Source organism: Tauraco erythrolophus, chromosome 6 (assembly GCF_009769465.1).
Source record: "Tauraco erythrolophus isolate bTauEry1 chromosome 6, bTauEry1.pri, whole genome shotgun sequence".
Taxonomy (NCBI): Eukaryota; Metazoa; Chordata; class Aves; order Musophagiformes; family Musophagidae; genus Tauraco; species Tauraco erythrolophus.
Window position 1 is genome coordinate 69,537,981 of NC_141470.1, and position 24,623 is coordinate 69,562,603.

The window sequence follows — 24,623 nt, forward strand, 5'->3', positions numbered from 1 at the left end:
TTTGTTTTCCTTAAATGACTGAGAGCAGACGCTGCCACTTTGCAGTTCAGCGTATGTATCCAGAAAAAAGCCTTAAATCTTCCTTGCCTGAAGTTCGGAGTAAAAGTCTCTCTAACTCAACAGCTGGAAGGAGAATTTGAGGACCGAAGGGACACACACTAGTACGTTTGTTTCTCTCTGCTTGCTTTAGTTTGGAACTTAAGTCTCTGTGAAACACTGTCCTGCTCCTGCGGCGAGGAGAAGTTGCGTTTTAACCACTTATCTCCGTTCAGGATAAAGTTCGCATTGCACCACCTCTGGTTTTTTATTTCCGTGTGACCTGTAGTCCCTAAAACATACCTCTCTCTACATGTGGCCTTGGATTTTGTTCACGTTTTTGTTGTTGTAAGACTTGGTGCATTTTGGTTTTTGAACATTAGTGTTGTTCAAATACACAAGCTTTAACTACAACCAGTGTGTATATATGTATAGTACGTACAGCCCGCTGTTGTACCGCGTAAAAATCCGTTGTCTCTAAAGCATTAAAGCACAGTATTATCCTTTGCAGTGGTAGCATCCTTGGTGACTTGGAGGCGATGGCGTTGCACAAAGAGGTGGCCCAAGCTCCGTCTCCTTGGGTGGGGATTGTTTTTGCACTAGCAGGAACTCCAAGAGTGGGGTGAGATGTTGGGTTGCTCTTCTAGGGACAGTAGTTGCTGTTGTCATCAGATGAGTCTCCATTTATTGACTGGGCAGCAAAAAAAAAAAAAAACAACCCACAAGATTTGGTGTTATCTTCTTCATACTGGACCTTGGTGCCAGGGGAATTAGCACTGGGGCAGAGAAGGGGCGAAGCCACATCTTACAGGTGCTGCCTCCCTGCTGTCCTCCCAGGATGCAGATACTGCTAAGATTCAGGTTGCTCAAAGCCTCACCCAACCTGGCCTTGAACACTTCCAGGGATGGGGCATCCACAACTTCTCTGGGCAACCTGTTCCAGTGCCTCACCACCCTCAGAGGGAAGAGTTTCTTCCTTAGATCCCATCTAACTCTGCCCTCTTTCAGTTTAAAGCCATCACCCCTTGTCCTGTCACTACATGCCCTTGTCCAAAGCCCCTCTCCAGCTTTCCTGTAGCCCCTTTAGACGCTGGAAGGCTGCTGGAAGGTCTCCCCAGAGCCTTCTCTTCTCCAGGCTGAACAGCCCCAACTCTCTCAGCCTGTCTCCATAGCAGAGGTGCTCCAGCCCTCTGATCATCTTTGTGGCCTCCTCTGGACCTGCTCCAACAGCTCCATGTCCTTCTTAATTTGGGGACCCCAGAGCTGACTGCAGCACTGCAGGGGGGTCTCATGAGAGCAGAGCAGAGGGGCAGAATTCTCTCCCTTGATCTGCTGCTCATGCTGCCTTGGATGCAGCCCAGGACACAGTTGGCTTTCGGTTATGAGCGTGTCCTTCTGCGAGCTGCTGAACTCTGGCAGGAGTCCTCATCAGAGTGCGTTGACCCAGGCTTTTCTACAGCCTGGATGAGAAAAGAAGAGGGAAAAGCTGAAGTTAAACGCCTATATGAAAATTAGCAATCGCTTCTTTAATCTCCTACCTACTTCTCTGTGCCGATGCATAAACCAGGTGAGGGTTGGGGAAAAGGCAGCCAGAGAGGATTTTGGGATGCTGGTAGGGATGGGGAATCTGCTGACTTTGCGGGTGAATGGTGTGGCAGTCAGAAATGGACGAGGAGTAATGAATTAAATCCCCCTCCAGCCCTTCGTGGTTTTTTTTTCCAAACAGTCTGTCCTGTTTGAAAATAACTCTCCTGGGAAGCCCCAGGAGCATTGTCAGGAATTGCCTTTGTCGTGAAGCTGAGTTACTTCTGTGTTTCCCACGGTTGTATATTAAAGCTGGTGACTGTGGTGGGAAACAGCCCGTTCGTCTGAACGGGCACTTCTGCAAGAAATTTTCTATTCTCTGCCTCTTTGTTTTTCTTTTTTTAGGTGTGGGATTGGGAAGGAGCCTCCATGGTTTTGTGATCATGGGAAAATTGGTTTTCATTGGGGTGAAAAAATACTTGACTTGAAAGTGTTTACAGGAAGAAATTTTATACAATGAGGGTGGTGAGGCACTGGCACAGGTTGCCCAGAGAAGTTGTGGATGCCCCATCCCTGGAGGTGTTCAAGGCCAGGTTGGATGAGGCTTTGAGCAATGTGGTCTAGTGGAAGGTGTCCCTGCCTGTGGCAGGGGGTTGGAACTGGATGATCTCTATGATTCCTTCCAACCCAAATCATTCTATGATTCTATACAGCTCAAAAAAACCCAGGAGAGCAATAACCAAATCTGTAAAAACACCAAAATCTGTTAAGGTGACATCTTCCCACCCCTCACCTATCACATCTCCCAAGACCCCACCTGCTTTGCCACGTGCTCTATTCATTTCCTGATACCCTCCAGTTGTCCATGCTACTTCTCAGTGTTTTTTTTCTCAAGAGTCCCCCATATAAGCAGCTTCTTTGCATTTTTTCTGTCACTGTCGTTTACTTTTGGGTGGCTTCCATCAACTCTTGCTGCAGAGTGACCGGTCAGCGAGTCCCTGGCCATGCCCAGCCAGGTCCTTGTCACAGGCTCTTGGTCCTCTCCTCTTATGTTCCACCTCTAGGTACAGGTTTATGCTTTGGTTCAGGCAACTTTTCACAGCTAGAGGAGCCCTGGGAGACAATTAGTCCTGCTAATTATTATCTCATGTTGTTGAAGAAGTGGTCTTGGTTCCCTTGCACTGCGGTGTGAATTCCCTACAGAGCCCTGGCTGGTGGGTCACTTGGTCTGCCAGCATGTCCCAGCTGTCCCTGATGTGGGACCTTGCTGGAGATGCCTCTCCTGGTAACCCTGGGCAAGCATCTCCTGCCCAGCTGCATTGCTTGTGACTGGACCTTGTGCCGTCTTGCCGAGGTAGATTTTTGTTCTCCACTAAAAAGTACAAGTCTCAAAACTTCTTCCTTGAAGCACCCGCTTGTGTACAAGATTCTGCTGCTGATCATCAAGATTGGTCAGGTAGGTGGTAGATAATGGGTGATGCTGCCCTTAAACGTGAGAGCTGCCAGCCCAACCCAACCTGTCCCCAAGGGAGATCCTGGAAACATGGCCAGCCTTGTGGTCAGATCTTTGAGAGGGAGGTTTGAGGAATCTGGGCCGTACCAGCTAACTGGGAAACCCCGGAGAGATGGCTGACCTGCAGCACTGAGTGTTCAGCAGAAGAGGGGAGCTCCAGGCTAGAGTAGGACTGGTGTGTCCGTCAGTGCAGGATGGCTTCCTGAGTAGGTGGCTGTTGTCCACATCTCACTCAGGCTGAGCACTCGTCAGTGCTTGAGGAGGGAGCATCACAGGAGGTCTGCCTTTGCTTGGGAGTTTTACCCAAGGGATCCCAAAATAGGCTCTTTCTAGCCAAAAATCTGCCTTCTGAGTGACTGGGCAGCTGCAGTCAAGGGCTCTGATCATCTGGAGGCTTCATGCAGCCATCGCAACCTTCCAGCGGCCGATCGTTGCTTAATGAGCTCCAGTTGCTCATTACCTGGCCTCTGGTTTCCATCCCTGCCCTCTCGAATGAGCCGTTGGCGTTGGGAAAGAGCCAGCAGCCAGCCGTGCCCTTTGAGCTTCGGCTGAGCCCTTCTGCCGAGCTCCTGGAAACGACCTTTCCGAAAAGCTTTGCCTTCCAGCTGTCTCCAGAGTTGCCATCACAATTTAGTAGTGGAGAGGACAGAAAACATTAAAGCTCTTTTTGGTTAAGTCTTGGGCTGGGCTGTGTTAACAGGGACAGCAAATAAATCACAATATTCAAAGATATTTTGCTAAAATATCCAAAGAATATAATCCTGAGGAATTGATTTATATTTTTTTTAACAACTTTGTGTTGTGTTTTTGGTGTCGGGGCTTTGCGGGGGCGGTTCTGGCAGAGCAAACCGTGCCACGTTCCCTCTCTGTTTGCTCTGCTGCTCCGTCCTGAGATTGCAACAGCAAAGCAAAGGTTAAAAATCCACCCTACGAGTGGCTGACGGAGCTCCACAGGCCTGTAAACCATCCGAAAAGCGCTAAGGCAAACCTCAGCCGTGCTTCTTTTGCCTGGGCTGTATGAGTGCCACCAAGGGAGCAACTCTTGGGTGGGTTCCCACCACCCAAACTTCACGTGCGACCTGGGGAACCCTTTACTGGGTGCTCCAGGAGGGACTTCATGCCTCATCTCCGTCCTGCCCTGGCCATGAGTGCCCGTACACCCTCCCAGCATCCTGCTGTTCCCCTAGAGAAGCCGGATCTCACCGTACAGCTGATATTCCTTTGGCTCCCATGTCCTGCAACACCCGCAGCAGCCACACACCAACCTGCTGGAGACCTGCGGCAGCGGGTGCACGAGGTGACCACCGCCGCTCCGGCCGGGGTGTGCTGCAGCACATCGGTGTGTAGGAAAAAGGCAAAATTTCTCTTTCCTGTGTAAGTGACGTTCACAGAATCACAGAATGTTAGGGATTGGAAGGGACCTCAAAGGATGACGTTATCAGCATCCAGCATTAGCAGCGTTACCAGAAGTGGATTAATCAACAAATGACTGATGAGGGGGATCTTTATGGTAAAACAAATGGTAATTTTTTTTAATTATTAGAAAACATTAATTATTGGAAAACAAAAACTTTGCCTTGAACAACTGCCCTGTTGGTGTCACCTTCATAACGTACCTGTGGGATACACTGAGGATCTCCATTTGGTTTTAAGGCCGTATAGGGTGATAGCCCTTAGCACTGTGTAAACGCTTCCTATGGGGACCTGAATCCATGCAGCCACAGAGGTGCCAGGCCAGGGCTGTGGGCAGGGTGACCTGAGATCCCTGCTCTTCTGGCCTGGACCCTCCTTATAGAATCAGAAAATGTTTTGGGTTAGAAGGGACCTTAGAGATCATCTAGTTCCAACCCCCCTGCCATGGGCAGGGACACCTTCCACTACACCAGGTTGCTCAAAGCCTCATCCAACCTGGCTTTGAACATCTCCAGGGATGGGGCATCCACAGCTTCTCTGGGCAACCTGTTCCAGTGCCTCACCACACTCACAGTGAAGAATTTCTTCCTTAGATGTCATCTAACTCTGCCCTCTTTCAGTTTAAAGCCATCACCCCTTGTCCTATCACTACATGCCCTTGTCCAAAATACCTCTCCAGCTTTCTTGTAGCCCCTTTATGTACTGGAAGGCAGCTGGAAGGTCTCCCCAGAGCCTTCTCTTCTCCAGGCTGAACACCCCAACTCTCTCAGCCTGTCTCCATAGCAGAGGTGCTCCAGCCCTCGGATCATCTTTGTGGCCTCCTCTGGCCCCACTCCAGCAGCTCCATGTCCTTCTTGTGTTGGGGACCCCAGAGCTGACCGCAGCACTGCAGGGGGGGTCTCACGAGAGCAGAGTAGAGGGGCAGAAGATGAAATCTTTCTCCAATGGATTTGCCCTTCTCCAAGGGCAGAAATCCTTCTCCAATGTCTTCTCCATTGCTCATCACCTGGGGAGGTAAACTGGGAGGAAAAATGCTGTTATCAGAAGGAGCCAATGCAGCTGGAGAAGAGAAAGAGAAGGACAGGAAAGGATTTTGTAGGGAAGCAGCAGTGGGAGGGATAACTGACAGGGGGTGGGTTGCAAAGGTCCTGGCTCGACTGGGTGATGCTCAAGGTCAGCTATGGGGAGAGAAGGAAGAGGGGAGCGGGCTGGGTCCAGCCTGGCGGTGCCCGGGGACGCACAGTCTGTGGCTCCCTCTGCTGAGCCTGGCCCCGAGCTCTGCGTGCCACGGGAGAGAAGCCAGAGCTTTCCTGGGGACTGGGAATGCTTTTTTGGAGGGAGGTCTGGTGGTCACCCATGACACCAGGCTGGGGGCATTGTGGGGTGGGTGGGAGAGGGGCACCCAGCCCCTCCCCTGCACCTGCTTCCAGGTGATGCTGCCCTGGAGAGTGAATGCCCGTCTGCATTGCCTCTCCACACGGATGGACACGGAGCCGGTTTGTCGAAAAGCAGGGGCTGTCCTGCCTGGATGATTATATTTTATTATTACTTAAAATTGGCCAAAAATCTATTTTCTGTAAAAAAGTGGGAATTCTGGCTGAGCTGGGCAATTTCTCCTCTGACCACGCTTGGTCAGGGCGGTGTTTCCTTAGAGAAAAGTGAGAAAAAAAAAATAAAAATCCCACTGTTTTGCTCTTGCAGGCACTCGCCAGCTGTAAGCACCGCTCCGCTGCCGGCTCTGCCCGCGCTGGGCTTTGGGCTCCTTCCTCAGCAGGGGCAAAGCCGTGGTCCCTCCATTGCCAACTGCTCCCTTCGGTGGTGCCGCCGGCTCCGCGGCGGCCAGCGCAGCTCTAGGACCCTCTCCCCCAAAATTTCACAGGGGCAGGTGCTGTTACTCCACCAATTTCAGCATCCATCACGGATATAAGCTGTATGTAGGTATAAGGTTTCCGATCCTGTGCCAGGATCCGTGGCCCATGGAGCGGCTACGGGGACCGCATTGCCCCATGTGAGCGATGCCAAGCCCGTGGTGGGGGCACGTTGCTGAGCTATTCACAGACCCTAATTAAAAATATCCATGAATTCGCTCGCTGAAAGCGCTGTCGAGCATCTGCCGCTGCTCAGCAGGATCCGGCCGCTTCCAGGAACCACTGTCCCCTCACAGCCACGGCTTCGGATATACCAGCTCTAGGGAATGTTTTCCTCACCGAGGGTGTTACGTGGCATCGCTTGCCAGACGCCACGCCGAGCAGAATTATCACATTGCTGGTGACGAGCCCCGCACTGCCAGCATGGGCTGCCGGGCCAGGGCTCCGAGGAGTGGCATGGCTTCGGGAATTTGGGATACTCCGGGAGCAGGTCCCTAGCTGGCCGGTGGCCCACCTTCACCGTCCATCCTCTCCCGCCTGGCCTCAGCCGACAGACTCGGGGAATTAATTATTCCTTGAAGTCCAGGAGCGTTTCTGGCAAAGCCCTCTCCGTCTTGATTAAAAAACTTCCCTGTTAATGGGAAATCCCTGCCGCTGAGGAACCGTTCCCCTGGCTATTCCCCTCGCTGTTAAATACGAGGCATTTGTACCCGCACGGGGAGCCAAAGGGACACGAGCATCCCGCCGTGGTTTAGCCTCCAGAAGCAGGACACGTCCCCTTGGAGGGTGCCCCTGGGTGGCTGTGCTGGCTCCTGGGGCTGGGCTCCTCCGTCTCCCTTCGGGTCGGTGTAGGACAGACCCTGTTAACGAGATCACGCGGGGTTCTCCCACAGCTGCCAGGGATGCCATAGAGCCCAAGCCAGCCCAGCAGCTGCCCAAACAGAGGCCACCAGCTCCTGTCTTTGGCCCCAAGGAGCTGGGCTGGACGTGGGCTGCAGCTTCTGCAGGGCAGGAGAACCAGAGCCTGATGGCCCCGGGCTGGGGAGGACTCAGGCCCGATGCAATCCGGGAGCACTGGTTGGTAAAGCTTCTACTCTCCGGTACCAATTCATCTGACGGCTCCTGACAGCATGGAAATGTGTTTTTTTTCTCTACCCTTTCCTTTTTTAAGCCTCTTTCCAGCTGTCTTGTCGGCAGCACCTGCAGACCCTCCCTAACCGTGGACTTTCCATGGAGCCTTTTCAGCCCCTCCAGCTCCGGGTTTCCATCCCAAGGGATGGATCCCAAGGGGTTCTGCTTTTTTTTTTCCTTTCCCTTCTCATTTTCTATTAGTGCTTTGATGCCCTCTGGCAGGGACATGTCCTCTTTGTGGAAGAACGTGGTGTTTCTCGGGGTTTAGGTATCGTTTTCCTTATGGCACTGATGGGGCCGATGCCCGGCGGGTGCAGGGAGCTGTAGCCCAGGGGCTGTGGCTGCAGGTCCTCTCCTGGGCAGAGTAATTCAGGTAGAACCAAACACTCCGCTGAATCTTTTCCCTCCTGAGGTGGCTCTGCCCATGACGCTCAGGAGCCTGGGGATGTTTTTTTGGGGTGCTTGGCCTCACCAGCATTTGGGGAGCTGGCTGAGGAGCCTCTTCCGAGGAGAAGCAGCAGATGAGGCTTTCAAGCAACCTGAAGATAACTCATGTTCACAAGTTCTTCTCATTGTGGGGGACATTAGCCACACTGATGCCTGCTGGAGGGACACTGCAGCGGGGTCTGGGCCACCCAGGACATTTCTGGAGGGCACCCATGACGTTGTCCTGACACAGGCAATGGAGGGGAGATGCTCTACTGCATGTGCTGCTTGCAACCCAGTAAGGACTGGTGGGGACATGAAGGTCAGGGGCAACACTGGATGCCCAAAGAGCTCCTGACACAACTCAGACATTGAAAAGAATCGTACGAGGGGTAGAAGCAGGGGCCGTGGCTGAAACACCGGGACACTGTGTGGGCATCCAGGGATGGGGTTTGGGAAGTCAAAGCTCACCTGGCATTGGATCTGGTGAGGGATGTGAACATGCACAAGTCCATAGGGCCTGATGGGCTGCACCCACGGGTGCTGCGGGAACCACTGCCAGGTCACCATTAGTGATCTGGGAAAGGGCATGGTGATCGGGCAGGTTTCTGAGGACTGGAGGAGAGCAGAAGTCCCTCCTTCCCTCAAGGACCAGGAGGAGGCTTGAGGAAGCTGCAGGCCATTCTGCTCCACCTCCACCCCCATGAAGGTGGTGGAGCAACTAATCCCGGATGCCATCTCCAGACACCTGAAGGACAAGAAGGCGATGGGGAGCAGTCAGTGTGGCTTCACAAAGGGAACCTGTGCCCATCCAGCTTTCCGCAGTGTGGAACGAGGGCAGAGTGGTGGGTGCTTCATCTTGACTTCAGTGGGGCTTTCGGCACTGTCTCGCACAACAGCTTCATGGCCAAGCTGATGAAGTACAGGCTGGACAAGCTGACACTGATGTGAGTTGAAAACTGGCTGACTGGCCGGGCTCAGAGGGCTGGGTTCACTGGCACAAAGTCCAGCTGGAGAGACTGGTCACCAGTGGTGTACCCCAGGGGTCAGTAACGGGGCCAACTACTCTTTAACCTCATTATTAACAACCTGGAGACCTGGACAGAGTGAGGTCTCAGCACATCTGCAGGTAACACAAACCTGGGAGGAGTGGCTGATGCACCAGAGGGTCACGCTGCTGCTCAGAGGGACCAAGACAGGCTGGAGCAATGGGCTGAGAAGAACCTCGAGAAGTTCAGCAAGCGGCCAAGTCCTGCCCCTGGTGAGGGATAACACATACACACACCCCTCTCTGCTGTGCACGCTGGGTGGAAAGCAGTTTTGGCAGAGAAGAACCTGGGAATCTTGGTGGCCACCAAGGTGACCCCTGAGCCAGCAATCCACCCTCACAGCAAAGGTGGCCACCAGCATCCTGGGCTGCATTAAGAAGACCATCTCCAGCAGGTCCAGGGGGGCGATTCTGCCCCTCTGCTCAGCACCAATGAGACACAGCTGGGCCAGTGCGGGGCTCCCCAGTACGGGAGGGACGGGGACAGTGGAGGGCAGTGAATGGCCAAGCTGATGGTGTAGAGCTTGGAGTGGCTGAGAAGAGTCTAGAGGAGCTGGGCTTGGTCAACCTGGAGAAGTGGAAGAACAGGGGGATCTTAGTGATGTGTCTGATGGGAAGAGGAGGGGAGAAATGGCAATGGCCACGAGCTGAAATGCGCGAGATTCCATTTAAATGTCAGAAAAAGCCTTTTTTTAACCATAAGAGTGGTCTAACCCCACACCAGGCTGCCCGGAGAGTTGTGAAGCCACCACCCCTGGAGACAACCAACCCCTCCCCGAGCACCCTGCTCTGGCTACCCCTGCTCTGAGCAGGGGGTGCGATGGGGTGACCTGGGGGTTCCCTGCAGACCTCAGTGACCTGCAACCACCACCAGCCTGTGAAGAGCCCAAAAGCTGAGAAAATATGGAAAAAAAAAACCTGAGTCAAAGTCAGGGCACTTCCAAGAACCACGGCAAGCGGCAGTGCCAGCTCAGAGCATCCTTCCCTGCCCGCCCCGGCCCACAGCAGGGCTGAAATTCCCAGGTTTTAAGCCCAGAATCAGCCCAACCTTCAAACCCGACCCAAAGGTCTCCACACAGGCGCGGATGCTCCGGGCCACGGCAGTGCCTCTGCAGCCTCTGAGCTCCCCCAGCCCCAATCCCTGCTCATTTCCAAAGGAAAAAAAAAAAAAATCCCGTACCTCAACAGTTCCTGGGGCGTGAGCAACCCAAAGCCCTGGAGAAGTGGCTGCAGGGGGAAATGCCAAGGATCTGTGAGCCCTTTATATAAAGAGAATTAAACCCCTTGCAGAACTATGTGACTTTTCCTCCCCTCTTTCCCCCCACCCCAGGGCTGGCCATTTATTTAATTCTAATTTTTTTAAATTATTTTTTCTTTTATTTTTTCCTATTTTTCCTATTTTTTTAATTCCATTTTTTAATTCTATTTTTTTCAATTCTATATTTCTTATTCTATTTTTTATCTATTTTTGTTCCATTCTACTTTTTTTTTTTTCCCTCGAAGAGCACGAGGCCATCTGCCAAAAAAAGAGCGTTAAAGAAGGAGGCGCCACACCCCGGTGTTACAAAACCTTGTATTAATCATCTCCCTTGGCTTGCTCTATAGGGTCGATAGGAAATAAGGAGCCGTGATTCCTGGTTACACGGGAGGGAACGAGTAATAAATACATCGGAGCGCGTTCGCTAGCACGAGGGCGTTTCACTGGGAACGACATTGGAAAACTGTACACTCGCAAAGACCGGCATCTCCAAACATGAGTATTTCTTTATATCGGGAAGCTTTTACATGTAACAAACATGCTCAGTTCCATATATGACCCCCCCCCCCCCAAAAAAAAAAAAAAAAAAGAAAAAAAATAATTTTTAAAAAATACGCATTGCTCGGCAACATTAACTAGGCAAAAATAGTTCTTTGTGCACTAATTTTGTACAGAAAATCCAGGACTAAAGGCATGCAGGTACAAGGAAAGGCTGCCCGGGAACGGCATGCAACAGAAGAGAGTTCAAAGCTTTTTAAAGTAAGCTTACAATATGCATAAATACATCAGGGTTATACATATTAATAAGGGAGGAAGTATTCTGTTTAACATTATTAACATTCCTTTTTTTTTTTTCTTTTTTTTTTTTTTTTTTTTTAAGTTTTCTTCCTATTCCTCCCAGAGGAATACACATTCACCTTTAAGTAAAGATAAAGGAATACAAAAAATAAAACTCACTTTGCAAACTCCCGATGACTCGTATAAAAGCAACTTCCCGTGTTAGCGTCGCTGTGTGCAAATTCTAGCCGGCGGCGGGACCCACTTTCCATCAGGCACATTCCCAAAGCCAAACCTGGGGCACGGCCGCACCCCGACACGGAGAACGGTGACAACAGAAAGAAGTTCCCCCCCCCCCAGCCAACCCCCCCATTAAGCACTGACCGAACTCCAGCTTCGCCCCGCGCCGCTCGCGAGCGGAAATCACAGTTTTGGATTTTCCTGCTGGATTCTGGGCCGGGCTTGGCCCCCGCGCCGTAATTTTTGAAGGAGCTGAGCGAGCGCAGGCGAAGCCCAGCACGAGTCCGGTGGGGCTCCGGGCTTGAACCTGGGGAGGGGAAGGACACCTCGCAGGAAAAAGGTGGGGGGTTGTGGGGTGGGTTTTGCCCCCGGTGTTGCATCCGCTGGTCCCACGGCCACGTGGGTGCTGAGCCGGCGCCCGCGGGACGGCACAGCGGAACGGCTCCGGAGAGGGGCCCCGGCGGGTGCTGATGTCCAGGGGAGTGTGGGCGGGGGGGGGGGGCACAGCCACCGGGCGCTGAGGGCCCTCATGGCCATGACAATGGCATTGCCCTCGCCATGATGACATCATCATGCTCACGGCAATGACATCATCACGCTCACCATGATGACATCGTCACCCTCGCCATGATGACATCGCCCTCGCCACAATGACAACATCACCCTCGCCATGACATCATCATCCTCACCATGACGACATCATCACCCTCACCACAACATCATCGCCCTCGCCACGACAACATCATCGCCCTCGCCACATCGCCCTCGCCATGACATCATCGCCCTCGCCATGACATCATCACCCTCGCCATGACAACATCATCACCCTCGCCACGACGACAACATTGCCCTCACCACAATGACATCATCACCCTTGCCACGATGACAACATTGCCCTCGCCATGACGACATTGCCCTTGCCACGATGACATCATCGCCCTCGCCACGGCGCGCACGTGGTACAAAACAGCTGCACGTGGGGTGAAGGGGTGAATACAAAAAAGAAAGGCACTGCCGCTTTATTACTAAAGATCTGACGTCACAGCCTCACTCATGCAACTGGGGTGGTTTGTTTTTTTTAGTTTTTTTTTTCTTTTTATAAATAATTTTTATTTTCTTTTAGTATTTGAGCTTTTTTTTTTTCCTTTTTTTTTTTTTTTCCCCAACTTCTTTCCCTGGAGCTCTGCTGCCCGCACTCAGCACAGGCACCCCAGACCCAGGCAGGACTTCCCGAACGCAACCGAAGCCACTTGGAATTTTTTTACTTAAAGAAAAACCACAACAAAACAAAATCCCCCCAAAAAAAACCCCAACCCGAGAAACAGCAAACACAACTAAGTCGTTATTAACCTATACATTGTCAATGGAAAATAAGCTCTTTTTTTTTTTCGTTTTTTTTTTTTAAAACAAAAGGAAAAAAAAAAATTGAATTATTTGGTGGGTGTTAATAACAGACATTATCATGGGTACCAGCCATAGCAAGTTAATAGGTAAAATATCCAAAATAACATCTCTTCACAATCAGATAACCTCTGTGTCTATAGTCAGCGAAGGAATAAATAGAATTTCAGCTCCGTAAATACATCGGAGCCTTCCCTGGGGAAGGCTCCTGCTACGGCGCTTGTGTTTGCGCCTCGGTTTCCTACAACCTGGGGGTGCTCCGGGAGGGTGGGGGGACACCCAGGTCCCCAGCGCCGGCCGACGCCTGCGGCTCGGCACCCCCCGGCCCCCACTTTGCCGTCACCTCCTCCAGCCTCTTCCCGACCTCCCTCGCTTTAGGGTTTGCCCTTCTCTGCTCCCCCCCCCCGCCGCCCCTGACATCCCCCCCCCCATCTCATGCCTGCCAAGGAACAGCAAACATAAACCATTGGATTTGGCACTTGAGCGGTTTGGTTTTTTGAAGAAAAAAAAAAAGACGACTTAAAAACGCTGCGTGGCAAATGGATTCACACATCTCCCACCCCAGCCGATGCTCCGGCTGGTCCCGGCACACGCTGCTGCTCGCCGGCCAAGCCCGTTTCGGAAAAATTGCCACTCCCACCCAGCACCTTCGTTAATTTTCAATTTGTTATTATTCCATCAGAGGACTTGGAGCAGCATCAGGGTAGATCTCCATTAGATCTAAGGAAGAACTTCTTCCCTCTGAGGGTGGTGAGGCACTGGCACAGGTTGCCCAGAGAAGTTGTGGCTGCCCCATCCCTAGAAGTGTTCAAGGCCAGGTTGGATGAGGCTTTGAGCAACCTGGTGTAGTGGAGGGTGTCCCTGCCCATGGCAGGGGGGTTGGAACTGGATGATCTTTGAGGTCCTTTCCAACCCAAACCATTCCATGACCCTATGACCGGCGGGAGCGAAGCCGGCGTGATGCCCAGCATCACCGCGGGCGCCAGCGGCGTTTCTGCCCCCGACCTCGCTCCGAGCACCGCCTTGAGCAGCGCCGTGTCGGATTTACCTATTTAATGCTCTCGGGCCAAATTTAGCTCCGTTATAAAAAGCAACGCTGCCATGGATGCCTCCTCCCTGCCACGCATTTAATGCCAAGAAAACGAGGCTGTGGAACTGCATTTTGGTGCCCTTTGGGGCTTGTGTTTGTTTTTTTTTAATTTGGTTAACTAAAACAGCACGCTTGCTCCCAAGCCTCCTTCAGCTCTCATCGGCCGCCCCAGGGCTGGAAAAGCCCCTTATGGCTGGAATTTGGCTGCAAGCTGGGGCAGGGAGGCAGATGTGTAAAGCCACGGATGCAGCACCTTGGCGGTACCCGCGCGGGCCAGGCACGAGACACGGAAACTCACCCAGTGTCCCCCCACCTTCGCTGACATCCCCCAGGACCCTCCACCAGCCAAGCCACTCCCTCCCACCCCGTGACCCTCCACCCTGACCCATGGCAGGGACGGGGACAACCGACCCACCGCTGCCCTGTGCACATCGCTGCCTCCAAACTGTGGATGCTCTTCGCTAAACCCAAAAGAAACTCTGGGGTTATATATATATATATATATTTTTTTTTTTAAATTATATCTGGGCTCGCCGGGCCAGTCTGTGCCTGGTCACACCGAAACTCAGGGGCCACGACCACCAGTCCCAAAGCTGCTGGCAGGACAGGCAAATCCTCCCCGAAAGGGTTTTTGGTTGTACACACCCGCGTGATGTCCGACATTCATTCATAGCCTCATCCAGAAGCAGGAGTTGCCCACAGTGCTCCGGTGAACCCTCCGTTGTCAGCACTCTCCTGCCATGTCCCCCACTCCACCCCACGCTTCTTCATCATCATCATCGTCAGGCTTTTTTTTTTTTTTTTTTTTTTGCCCCCCCCCGCTAGCATGGATGTAATAAAGGACAACACAAATTCCAAGTCTAATGATATGTTCACAAGGACAATCTACACATTCACAAAATTAAAACAGGAGAGAGAGAGAGAGGAAGAGGAGAGGAGAGAGAGGAGGAAGGATGCAAGCTATCGCTGAGGCTCCCTGCAAGCCCCGACCTCGCCGCTGGACCCGCAGCAGTTGTTCTCCCAGCCAGTGTCCCCGTCGCGACGCCTTCCTAGATCGTGGAGGTTCGGTCGACACCATCTGCAAGCGGGAAGGGAGAGTTAGGAGCAGCCCCGGTGAGCAGCCGCTCCCGTTGCACCGGTACCCCCCAGCTTGGGACTGGGGGGATGGACCTCCCCCCGGAGCAGCGAGGTGGTACCATGGGGCCACCTCCACCTCCCCATGGGGTGCAGAAGGGTTTTGGGGTGTCCACACTGTCACTGCCTCCAGGATGCTGTCTGTCCCCCCGCCCCGCCCCGCAGCAGCCCCTGCAAATCACTGTCCCGACACTGGTCCAGGCCTTCTGCCACGTCCCCAGAGCACCTTTCCCAGGAGCAGAGGGGGTTTGTGGGCAGCCTGGACTCGCTGCAAGGTGGGTGCAAGTCCGGGACCCCCCTACAGCAGGACAAGTTCACGATCCACTGCCCAGGAGCGGGGGGACACGACAGAGCCAGTTCTGGGGGGGCTGCCTTGCCTCCCCCAGCCCTGCAACACCCACACCGCAGAGGATGCGAAATTTTCCTCCAGCTGAGGACCACAGCAGGAAACCCCCCCCAGGGGTTGTTTGTGCCTCCCCAGAGCCCCCGTTCCCAGCACCCTGTGGCAGTGGGGACGCATCCAGCCCCAGCCCCAAGCCCAGGAGCAAGGGGTCCCCGACCCACCCCAAAGGCGCATGAAGGACCCTGCTGCCAGCAGCCACCTCTCCTCCACCCCCCTGGCACCAGCAGCTCTCACGGGGCCGGAAATCAACACCCAACAGCATTTCCAACCCTCTGGCCCCCATCCCAAACCCCCATCCCCGGGATGGAGAGCAGTGGGGTGGGAGCAGCTCCTGGCCCCCGTTACACCACCCGGGGCACCACGGCCGCCTCCCTCCTTAAGACTAAAAACAAAACAGGTTTGTTACACCTTTTTTTTTTTTTTTTTTTTTTTTTTTTCTCCCCCAAAGGTTTTATTTTTTTAAGAGCTATTTATAGCACAACCGGTTTCCAGAGGCTTGGGGTATGCGACCTGGAAAAAAAAAAATAACTCGGAGGGAGGAACAGTACCCTGCGGAGGAACAAGACAGCTAAGCCTCGCCTGGGCACACGCTGGAGAAACGCTTCGGGTGACAGAAGTGTCCTTGTTTTCCCGGCCGGGAACGCTGCTGCGGTGCTGCTGGGGCCCTGTGGCCTCTTACAGTCCTTGTTGGCGCATCCCTCTCCCTGGGACAGGGTGTTGCGTGGCTGCGGGGAGCCCGGTGGCATTTGTCCTCGCCGAGGGCTCCCATCCTCAACCGCTGGACGCCGTCCGGGGATTGGCAGGGCGGGGTGAGACCCAAGCCGCTTATTCGGGAAGGTCTCGGCGATGCCAGCGGCCGCGCTCATCCCATCGCCAAGGGGGGTCATCGTTCGTGTTTGGGGGTCCGGTGCATCGGTGAGGGGCACCGGGTGCTCCTGGTGCCAGTGCTTCTCGCTGTGCTGGCCTCTCCATCACGTCGCCGTCGCCTCATCCACCTTCCCTGCCCGTTTTTCCGCCTGGTCCTCCTCCCTCCCCGCAGGCGAGGAGCCACCAGCGCCGCCGGCACAGCGCCCGGCAGGATTTTAGCCTGGGGCTTCGGAGCTCCCGCATCCCCCGGCCAAACCGGGGGACGATGGTGGCAGAAGGGTAAAACACTCCGAAGCCTGTGAACTGTTCCAGCACTCCGGTGGCAAGGGCTTTATCGAGAACTAATAACAGCCTAGCAAGCTAATACTAATTATTATTAGCAAGCTAATAACAGTGGCTAATAAGCAGGGACACCCTGCATTCGGTTTTACCCCTCTGCCCCTCTACGGCCCCGTCCGACTGCCCTCGGGAGCATCCCCGGGAGCATCCCCGCATCCAGCCCTGCTGCCGTCCCGTCCCCTCACAGCCACAGCCTGTCCCACGTTTTGGGGGGTGGGGGGCAGGTGCCGGGGGGTTCAGCGGAGGCGGCGTGGACGTGCTGGAAGAGCCCGAGGAGGAGGGAGTGCTCACCGCTGAGCGCGTGCTCCGTCATGCTCAGGCACAGGGACTCCAGCCTGTTGTTGATGTCAGGTTCGGTCACCGGCACCTGGAACTCTGCGGAGAGAAAGGGACACGAGACCTCGGTCAGGGGACCTGGCAGGGACCTCGCTGCCATCAAAGTAGGTGCAGGTGGAGTAGGAAACCACCCAAAAGGTGCTCCGGAAGGGTTTATGGGCACGGCCAGGCCCTGGCAGCGCTTCGCCTCCTGGTGCCGTCGCCTCTGGCAAGAGACATCTGCAAAAATAACGTGTCGCTCCTCTGATTCTTATCGAAAAGGTGTAAATCTGGGGAGTCCTCGATGACGTTGCGGCAGAAGGTGGCTGGAAAGGAGGGGTTCAGGGGATGGGGATGGGGAGCTGGAGTGAGAGTGGGACCCCCAGCCCAGGAGGGGCAGCCCTGGGCTCTCCCCGGCCTCGGGACCCCCAACCCGCCCCCACATGCCAAACCTTCCAGCGGCCCCAGCGCAGGCAGGGCTGGCACTCCGACGTGGGATGGCAGCACAGACCGGCACCGCCACCGGCTGCTTGGTCTCCCATGGCCCCGCTGCCACAGAGCACAAAAAAACTGGGAGGATGAAGTTTGGTGAGCCATGCAGCACCAAAAAAGCGTCTCCTTGCAGCAAAAGGCTTTGCAAATACAAAATATCGCCGGATAGGGATGAGATCCAGGAGGGCTGATGTCCCCGCGGCACGATAAAAAGTGTTTCGGGAGCCCAATCCTGCATTATTGCTAATTTTCCCTGCCACTCCGTCCCCGTCTTTGGCTCCGTGATCCTCCTACGCCCTCGTCGCGCAAAGAGAAACGTGTGTGTTCTCCTGGAGCGCCTGCAGGAACGTGCCCTCGTCCTGGTGTGGAATCAATACCTGAGAACGGACGTTGCTTTTGCTGCACAGGACGTTTGCCGCCCAAATTCCGCAGTTCCAACACCGCAGGCACGTGATGCACGGGGAGCTGCCGAGCTGGAACCACGGCCGAAGCCGACGGATGAGGTTTAGTTTACCGCAGGGGTGTAATTCCCCATCCCGTGGTGTAAATTGCTACGATAAGTGTGTTGGCAAGAAAAGGCACGGGTAAAAGCTAATGAAGGGATATGGAGAGGAAAAGGCATGGACATCCTCATGGGAAGGATGTTCCAGGTTCAGCAGGAACCCCGCCCCGAATCAGAGGACACTCATCCATACGGGATCACTTCTGCCGTGGTTGGGAGGCAAGCACCAACACAGCAACATCTCCCTTTGCACGTGCTGGGAAAAGAATCCCCCTGGAGTGCATGAAGAATCCCCTCCCTGCGCACCACATCCACGTGTGAGTGAAAAAGGTGATGGAAGAGCTGCTGCCGTCCCCGCCTAACATGAAGGCCCTCAGACACGAGCTAGGTTACGGCAAAAGCACTGATCTATATAGGGTCAAGATGTCATATATTGGGTCAAAAACTCCTCCAGTGATGTGTCTGGTTCAACTAACTCAGAATCATGGAATGGTTTGGGTTGGAAGGGACTTTCAGAATCATTGAGTTCCAACCCCCCTGCCATGGGCAGGGAAACCCTCCACTACACCAGGTTGCTCAAAGCCTCATCCAAGCTGGCCTTGAACACTTCCAGGGATGGGGCAGTCACAGCTTCTCTGGGAAACCTGTTCCAGTGCCTCACCACCCTCAGAGGAAAGAAGTTCTTCCTTAGATCCCATCTAAATCTCCTCTCTTTCAGTTTAAAGCCATTGCCCCTTGTCCTATCACTACATACCCTGTCCAAAGCCCCTCTCCAGCTTTCTTGTAGCCCCTTTAGGTACTGGAAGCTGCTGGAAGGTCTCCCCGGAGCCTTCTCTTCTCCAGGCTGAACAGCCCCAACTCTCTCAGCCTGTCTCCATAGCAGAGGTGCTCCAGCCCTCGGATCATCTTTGTGGCCTCCTCTGGACCCGCTCCAGCAGCTCCATGTCCTTCTGATGTTGAGGACTCCAGAGCTGAACACAGTATTCCAGGTGGGCTCTCATGAGAGCAGAGCAGAGGGGCAGAATCCCCTCCCTCAACCTGCTGCCCACACTGCTTTGGATGCAGCCCAGGACATGTTTGGCTTTCTGGGCTGCCAGCGCACATTGCCGGCTCATGGTGAGCTTCTCATCAGTTGACATCCCCAAGTCCTTCTCCGACTAGTAATCCTACTAGCATCAAAAATACCCCACTTGGGCTGTGCCCCTGGCTGCAGACATGCAGGAGCGTGCCGCGCCAGCACGGGTGATGCCCCTGCGGTGAGGGTCACCAGCGTGGTCCTTTCACGCAGCCTCCCCTTGTCTCGCCGGGCTGCGGATAAGCGGAAAAGCCAACGTCTGCTTCCTACCTGGCTGCTGAAACATCAGCATGGTCTGCGGGGAGGTGTGGACCGGCAGCGAGCGTGTCCTTTGCACCGAGCTGTGGCTCCGGCTGGGCATGCTGTTGCTGCCACCGGGGTTGGCAAACCAGAGGTTCTGTGGGAAGCAAACAGAGAAAGGGGTGTGGGATGTGAAACAGAGGGCTCTGTGCCACGTACTTATAACCCCCTCGGGCTCATCTCTCCCCCCTCCACCTCTCGGTTTGCCCCCCTCCCAGCGGTCCCTCTTCTGCATCCCACCGCATGGAGGAGGGTGCAACCCAAACGCCCCCTCTCACTGGAAAAAGGGAGGAAAAAAAAGGGAATCTGGACAAGTTAGAGGAGGAAAAGCCAAGGAAGCGTGTAAGAAAGGGATGGAAAAGCTGGAGATGCCGCGAACGCCGACTGACCTGTCTGCCTTGCTTGAGGATGGCGGGGCTGGCGGCGGGGCTGCGCTGAGGGGTGCCCAGCAGCCCACTGGGGCCCAGCAGCCCCAGCCGGGTGGTGGGGAGGTTGCGGGAGGGGATCTGGAACTGGCGGGGGTTTCGCCGGCCCAGTCCCGCCCCTGCGGATCCGGCTGTCGGTAAGGAGTTGGACTGGCCAAAGCCTCGGCTGCGGAGAGAGAAGAGCGGCGAGGGTGAGAAACCGGCCCCTGGAAGGGGATGGTGCAGTGGGCGCAGGGGGAGAGCGGCTGGTGTGGTGCTCATCTGTGGCTGCCAAGTGCCATAGCGACGCTGCCCACCCGATGCCCCGCACCGATGCTCACCGCCCTGTGCCCATCCCATGGCCACGGCTTCACCGTGAGCTCTGCTCCTGCCCCAACCCTCCCATCCCCACTGATGATGGGCCTCCATCCTGCACGTGTAGCAAGACAGAGGAATTTTGGGTGTACAGCAGTGCCCTCCTTTCCTCCTCCCCTCTGCCAGTCACCCTCCCTCCCTTCTGCAGTTCCCAGATTCACATTATTTATTTTTTAAAGTTTATTTTGCTCCTGCAAAACGGATCTGTTCTTAAACGTAAGCAGGTGATTCCCCGGGCGCTGGAGCCCGCGGTGCCTGATTTCTGGGGTTTTCACTTAAACTCTTCATGCCTTTGAGCTGTACAAAAGAGAGCGCTCCTGTGTGGATTCTCTGGTGTCTGATAAAGGTTCAGCTCAGCTGTTGGGTTTTCTTTACTGAGAATGCTTGAAGGGTTGGATCTTAATGGCTTTAAACTGAAAGAGGGGAGATTTAGAGTGGATCTAAGGAAGAAATTTTTGACTCTGAGGGTGGTGAGGTACTGGAACAGGTTGCCTAGAGAAGCTGTGGCTGCCCCATCCCTGGAAGTGTTCAAGGCCAGGCTGGATGAGGCTCTGAGCAACCTGGTGCAGTGGAAGGTGTCCCTGCCCATGGCAGGGGGGTTGGAACTAGATGATCTTTGAGGACCCTTCCAACCCAAACCATTTTGTGATTCTATGATCTCTTCCCCTTTGAGGAGGTTCATTTTTATAAACATAAGTCCTCTTTGAGAATTTCCAAGTTCTGTAAAATTTGCTTAAAATGACCTAACAAGTCCAATATTTTCTAGGGAGGGCGTGAGCACAGGACACGTTCCTGCAGAGGTGGGACTGGCTCTGCACCTGTCTCCGCAATGCAAACCTTCATCCAGCTCCCTGGGGTCAGAGCAAAACCATCTGGACCCAAGACCACACAGCCCAAATGTCCCAAGACACTGATCTCAGGACATGAAACCATCTTTCCTCCTCTTCAGGGAGAGTCAGACACTCCGACATCCCTCCCCATGTGGGTTTTTCCACTTAAAACCAGGGGAATGACACAAAAATGAGGCTTTGAGCAACCTGGTGTAGTGGCAGGTGTCTCTGCCCATAGCACGGGGGTTGGAACTAGATGATCTTCAAGGTCCCTTCCAACCCAAACTGTTCTATGATTCTATGATGGTTCTATGAAAAAGAATCAGATAATCCTTGGAAAAACAGGCAGCGTGGGTCTCCTCACCACGTGACATTGGCCCAACCGCCAAGGGTAGGAGCACCCTGCATGCCCCAGCGCCGGTTCCTCTTACGTTCCCTGTTCCCCCTGCCCTTCTCTAGCACTTAATCGCCCTCACAGATGTTTCAGCTCACCTTCCTCCCAGCCCTCATCTCTCCTGCTCGTGCGGGTGGATGCAAACATGCTTCAGACGACACTAACGCGCTGGGATCCCAAAACTGGATAAATTTACTAAGCAGAAGAACGCTGGGGTTTCTGTAAACCTCATCCAAAAATTGCTCTTGCCATTAAATCCCCATGAGAAAGGCAGGAAGGGCCATGTGTTCCTTCCTCGCCCAGGAAGCTCCTTCCACCTTCCCAGGACCAGAAGGAGCAGAAGAAATGCAAAACGCAAACCACCCAAAAGCAGCAAGGAAAGTGGAGAACGTCTTGGGCAACCCTGGGAAAGGGATAGGGACCGTTCCGAGCCAGGAGCCTCACCTCATGCCTGTGATGGCCCAGATCAAAGGGCTCCACCAAAAAATTCTGCTCCTGTCTATTCTGCTGTACTGTGCTCATCCCTTCTGAACTCACACCCCGCTGTCCCCATGCTCCCAGTTATCTCCAGAATGCTTTCTTTTTGAGAAAAAACAACTTGCACGAGGCTGCGATAAACCAGCCTTAGCAGACCGGAAGAGAAGGCGAACGCTGTTGTTAAAACGGATCTAAAACCATCTCTCCTTGCCCTAACCTCATCTCTTTCTAGGATCACTCAGAATCCAGCACCACCTTGGAATGAAGGTAAGACGGTGCTCGCAACATGTCCCCACCCGGGCTCTCCGACCGCAGCCGTCCGGCTCCGCATCTTCTGCAGCCTTCAAGCCTTTTCTGGCCCGTTGACAGCTTTTTGAGGAAAGCCCAGCACTGCTGGAATGAGCAAAGGGCAGCAGCAGGGGCAGAGGCGGCCACCCAGCGCCGGGACACGCTGCGCAGCTGGGAAGCGCTGGGTTCGGAGCCAGGGAGAGGCGGCGGGAACTGGGGTGGGCACTGACCACACACGCAAGAAAACTTACTGCTGCTTTCCCTCCCCTGCCAACACCTGGGGCTTTTATTGCCAAAGCTTTTCCAATCATTATCCTGCTCAAAACATGGCTCTGAACCTGGCAGGATCCATCCCTCCCTGTTGGGAGACACCGATCCCACTTGAGATGCTCTTGCTGGCTCCCCCCGGTCACTGCATCCATCCCTCCCCTCCCGAAATTCCGCGTACCTCCTCTGCTGCCGATAGCCTGACAGCTCCAGGAGGGATTTCCGAGGGAAAGACCGAAAGAGTTTCTGCACCTGCTGTTTCCATGACAGCAGCCGCTTCTTCTGGATCTCTGTAAACGCCTGCCCCAAAAAATACACAGAGAAAAAGAGGAAATATATGAATATTTTTCTGGACGAAGTGAGCAGGGATGCGTACGTGGGCGGGAGAGTACAGAAGAGCAGTCGGAGCAGGTGGTGGCATGAGCTGTGCCCCGTTGGCAAGTCCAGAGTGAAAACCTGGTCTCTCTTGAGGATTTACTCATCTCGGGTGGAGAAAACGCTCCGGCAGCATCCCCTGTGCCCCAGAGCAATGGCCCTGAGGCTGCCAACCCCCCAGAACTTCCCCGCTACCCCGGTACCCCCAGACCCACTGCTCGTGCCACAGCGCAGGTGCCTCACTCCCCACTCGCTGCCAGGCTGCGAGCGCAGCTCCCCGCGGGGTCTGATGGCACCGCTTGTCACCTGGACGTGGCTCTAGAAAACGCCGCCGGGGTTGGAAAACACCAGGATTTGGAAAGCAGAGGTGCTCCATGGCATCCCACATCCTCTCCTCCTTCTTGGGGCTGGGCAGAGCATGGCACCGACAGCTCCCGTGGATGTCACCCGGGGCAAGCCCTGGCACCTGCCCAGGCTCCCTGTGAAGGTCACCCACGCAGGGGACACATCTCCTCCCAGAAGAGCCCAGACCTCCAGGCAGGCAGTGTGGGTTACGGGGACACCCACGTGCCCGCCACCGCTAACTTTAGACACCGAACGTCTCCGTGCCGGCGGCGGAGGGGAGTGGAGGTCTCCAGAGGACAATCTGGAGGCTAATTAGTGCCTGACTTGATTGCTCCAAAGCACCCTCCGGAGGAGACACTCTCTCTCGGCACCGATTACGCTGGAGCCGACGCAGACGGTGGTCCCAGGACACAGGCTGGCACTGGTGGGGTGACGCTGCGTCACCATGTCCGTCCCAGGCGTTCCTGGAAAATGAGCCCCTCCACAGCTCTGTGTCTTCCTGCCTTTGCTCTCCAGCCCTGGACATCTGCTCCCACCACCCTTGCCCCTCTCTTCACACCTCTGCTCCCCAGTGATGCCCTGCTCGGCTGTCAAGAACATCCAGGCACCATTTCCAGGCTCTGATGCTCTCGGAGAGGAGAGCAAGTGGGAGCAGACAACTATCCAACTAATCCTGGTTCAAGATGCCCCATGCTTGGCCCTGAAGAGGTGTGTGGACCAAACCCCTGCACAAGCTTAGACATCAGCTTCAGCTGCCAGGCGAGGGGCTGCGAGCCGCTTCGCTCCACTGCCACACAGCATCTTTAGGGATCTGCAGCCACCAGCCCCCTCCGGAGCAGATCCTTCTGTGCTCTAACAGTGTATTTTTTAACAAACAAATAACTGAGAAACGTTTAAAGCCTGCAGCTCCTCCGAGAGGGTGTGCAACCTGCCCCCGACCCCTGCCGCAGGATGAGAAGCAGCTTGGTCTGCCAGGGGTTTGGAACGCTGCAGGATGCTGGGAACGCCGGTTGTCCCTCCCTGCCACTGGGCAGGAGTATGCCAGAGCCCCGCGGCACAGCCGTGGCCATCCCGAGCCATTGCCTGGCAAAGGCAGACCCGGCCGGAGCACAAACGTTACAAAATCCCAAAAGCACGTGTTGCAAAACAGGAGGTGGCAACGCCAAGGGATCGCCGGGGCTGTCTGATAGAAACCACCCGCATGCTCATCCCGGGATTTTTTCTTTCATCCAGCTGCTGATGGGACTGTCACGAGCCAGATGAATTTCCCAGCTCTGAGTCTTGGCAATTAAGTGAGTGTGGGGTGGGGGAGCAACATTTCCATGCACCGCGTTGGAGCTACCGCTCGCTCCAGCTCTGTTCTGTCAGAATTACTGTTAACCCCCCCCCCAAAAATATTTGTGTTTGAAACCAAAAGGTTTACATAAACAGACACTTTGGAAACAGTTTCTAAGCGATGAGACCAACAGCTTTAGATGATCCGTCACGACTCACCTCGTGGATTAGACATTTGTCTATGAGCTGTAAATAGGAACTTATATTCTCTTCGTCGGGTCGGGAAACTAAAAGTTGTGTGCATACTGGAAAAAAAAAAAGAAAAGAGAAAAGAAATGGGCATGGGGACACCAAGCTGGGGTCCAGGGGGGTCCAACTAACACCGTGGATGTCCTGTTTCCCTTGTCCCACAGGTGAGTCTTCTCATCAGTGAGAAAAAAT

At 54.4% G+C, this 24,623-nt stretch overlaps 1 protein-coding gene across 3 annotated transcripts in view; it reads right to left on the reverse strand.

The window, feature by feature from the left end:
• Positions 1-14,774: 14,774 nt before the first annotated feature.
• Positions 14,775-24,623, reverse strand: part of SAMD4A (sterile alpha motif domain containing 4A) — a 109,091-nt gene continuing 99,242 nt past the window's right edge. For 2 of the 3 annotated variants that reach the window (XM_086613405.1, XM_086613404.1), the window contains 6 exons: positions 24,402-24,487; positions 22,369-22,487; positions 19,542-19,743; positions 19,123-19,249; positions 16,760-16,843; positions 14,775-14,803 (listed from right to left, as the gene is read on the reverse strand). In XM_086613405.1, coding sequence (XP_086469531.1) covers positions 14,775-14,803; positions 16,760-16,843; positions 19,123-19,249; positions 19,542-19,743; positions 22,369-22,487; positions 24,402-24,487 — 647 coding nt within the window. Of the gene's footprint in view, positions 14,804-16,649; positions 16,844-19,122; positions 19,250-19,541; positions 19,744-22,368; positions 22,488-24,401; positions 24,488-24,623 lie in introns of those variants that run through there. The other variant, XM_086613403.1, reaches the window with a different exon arrangement.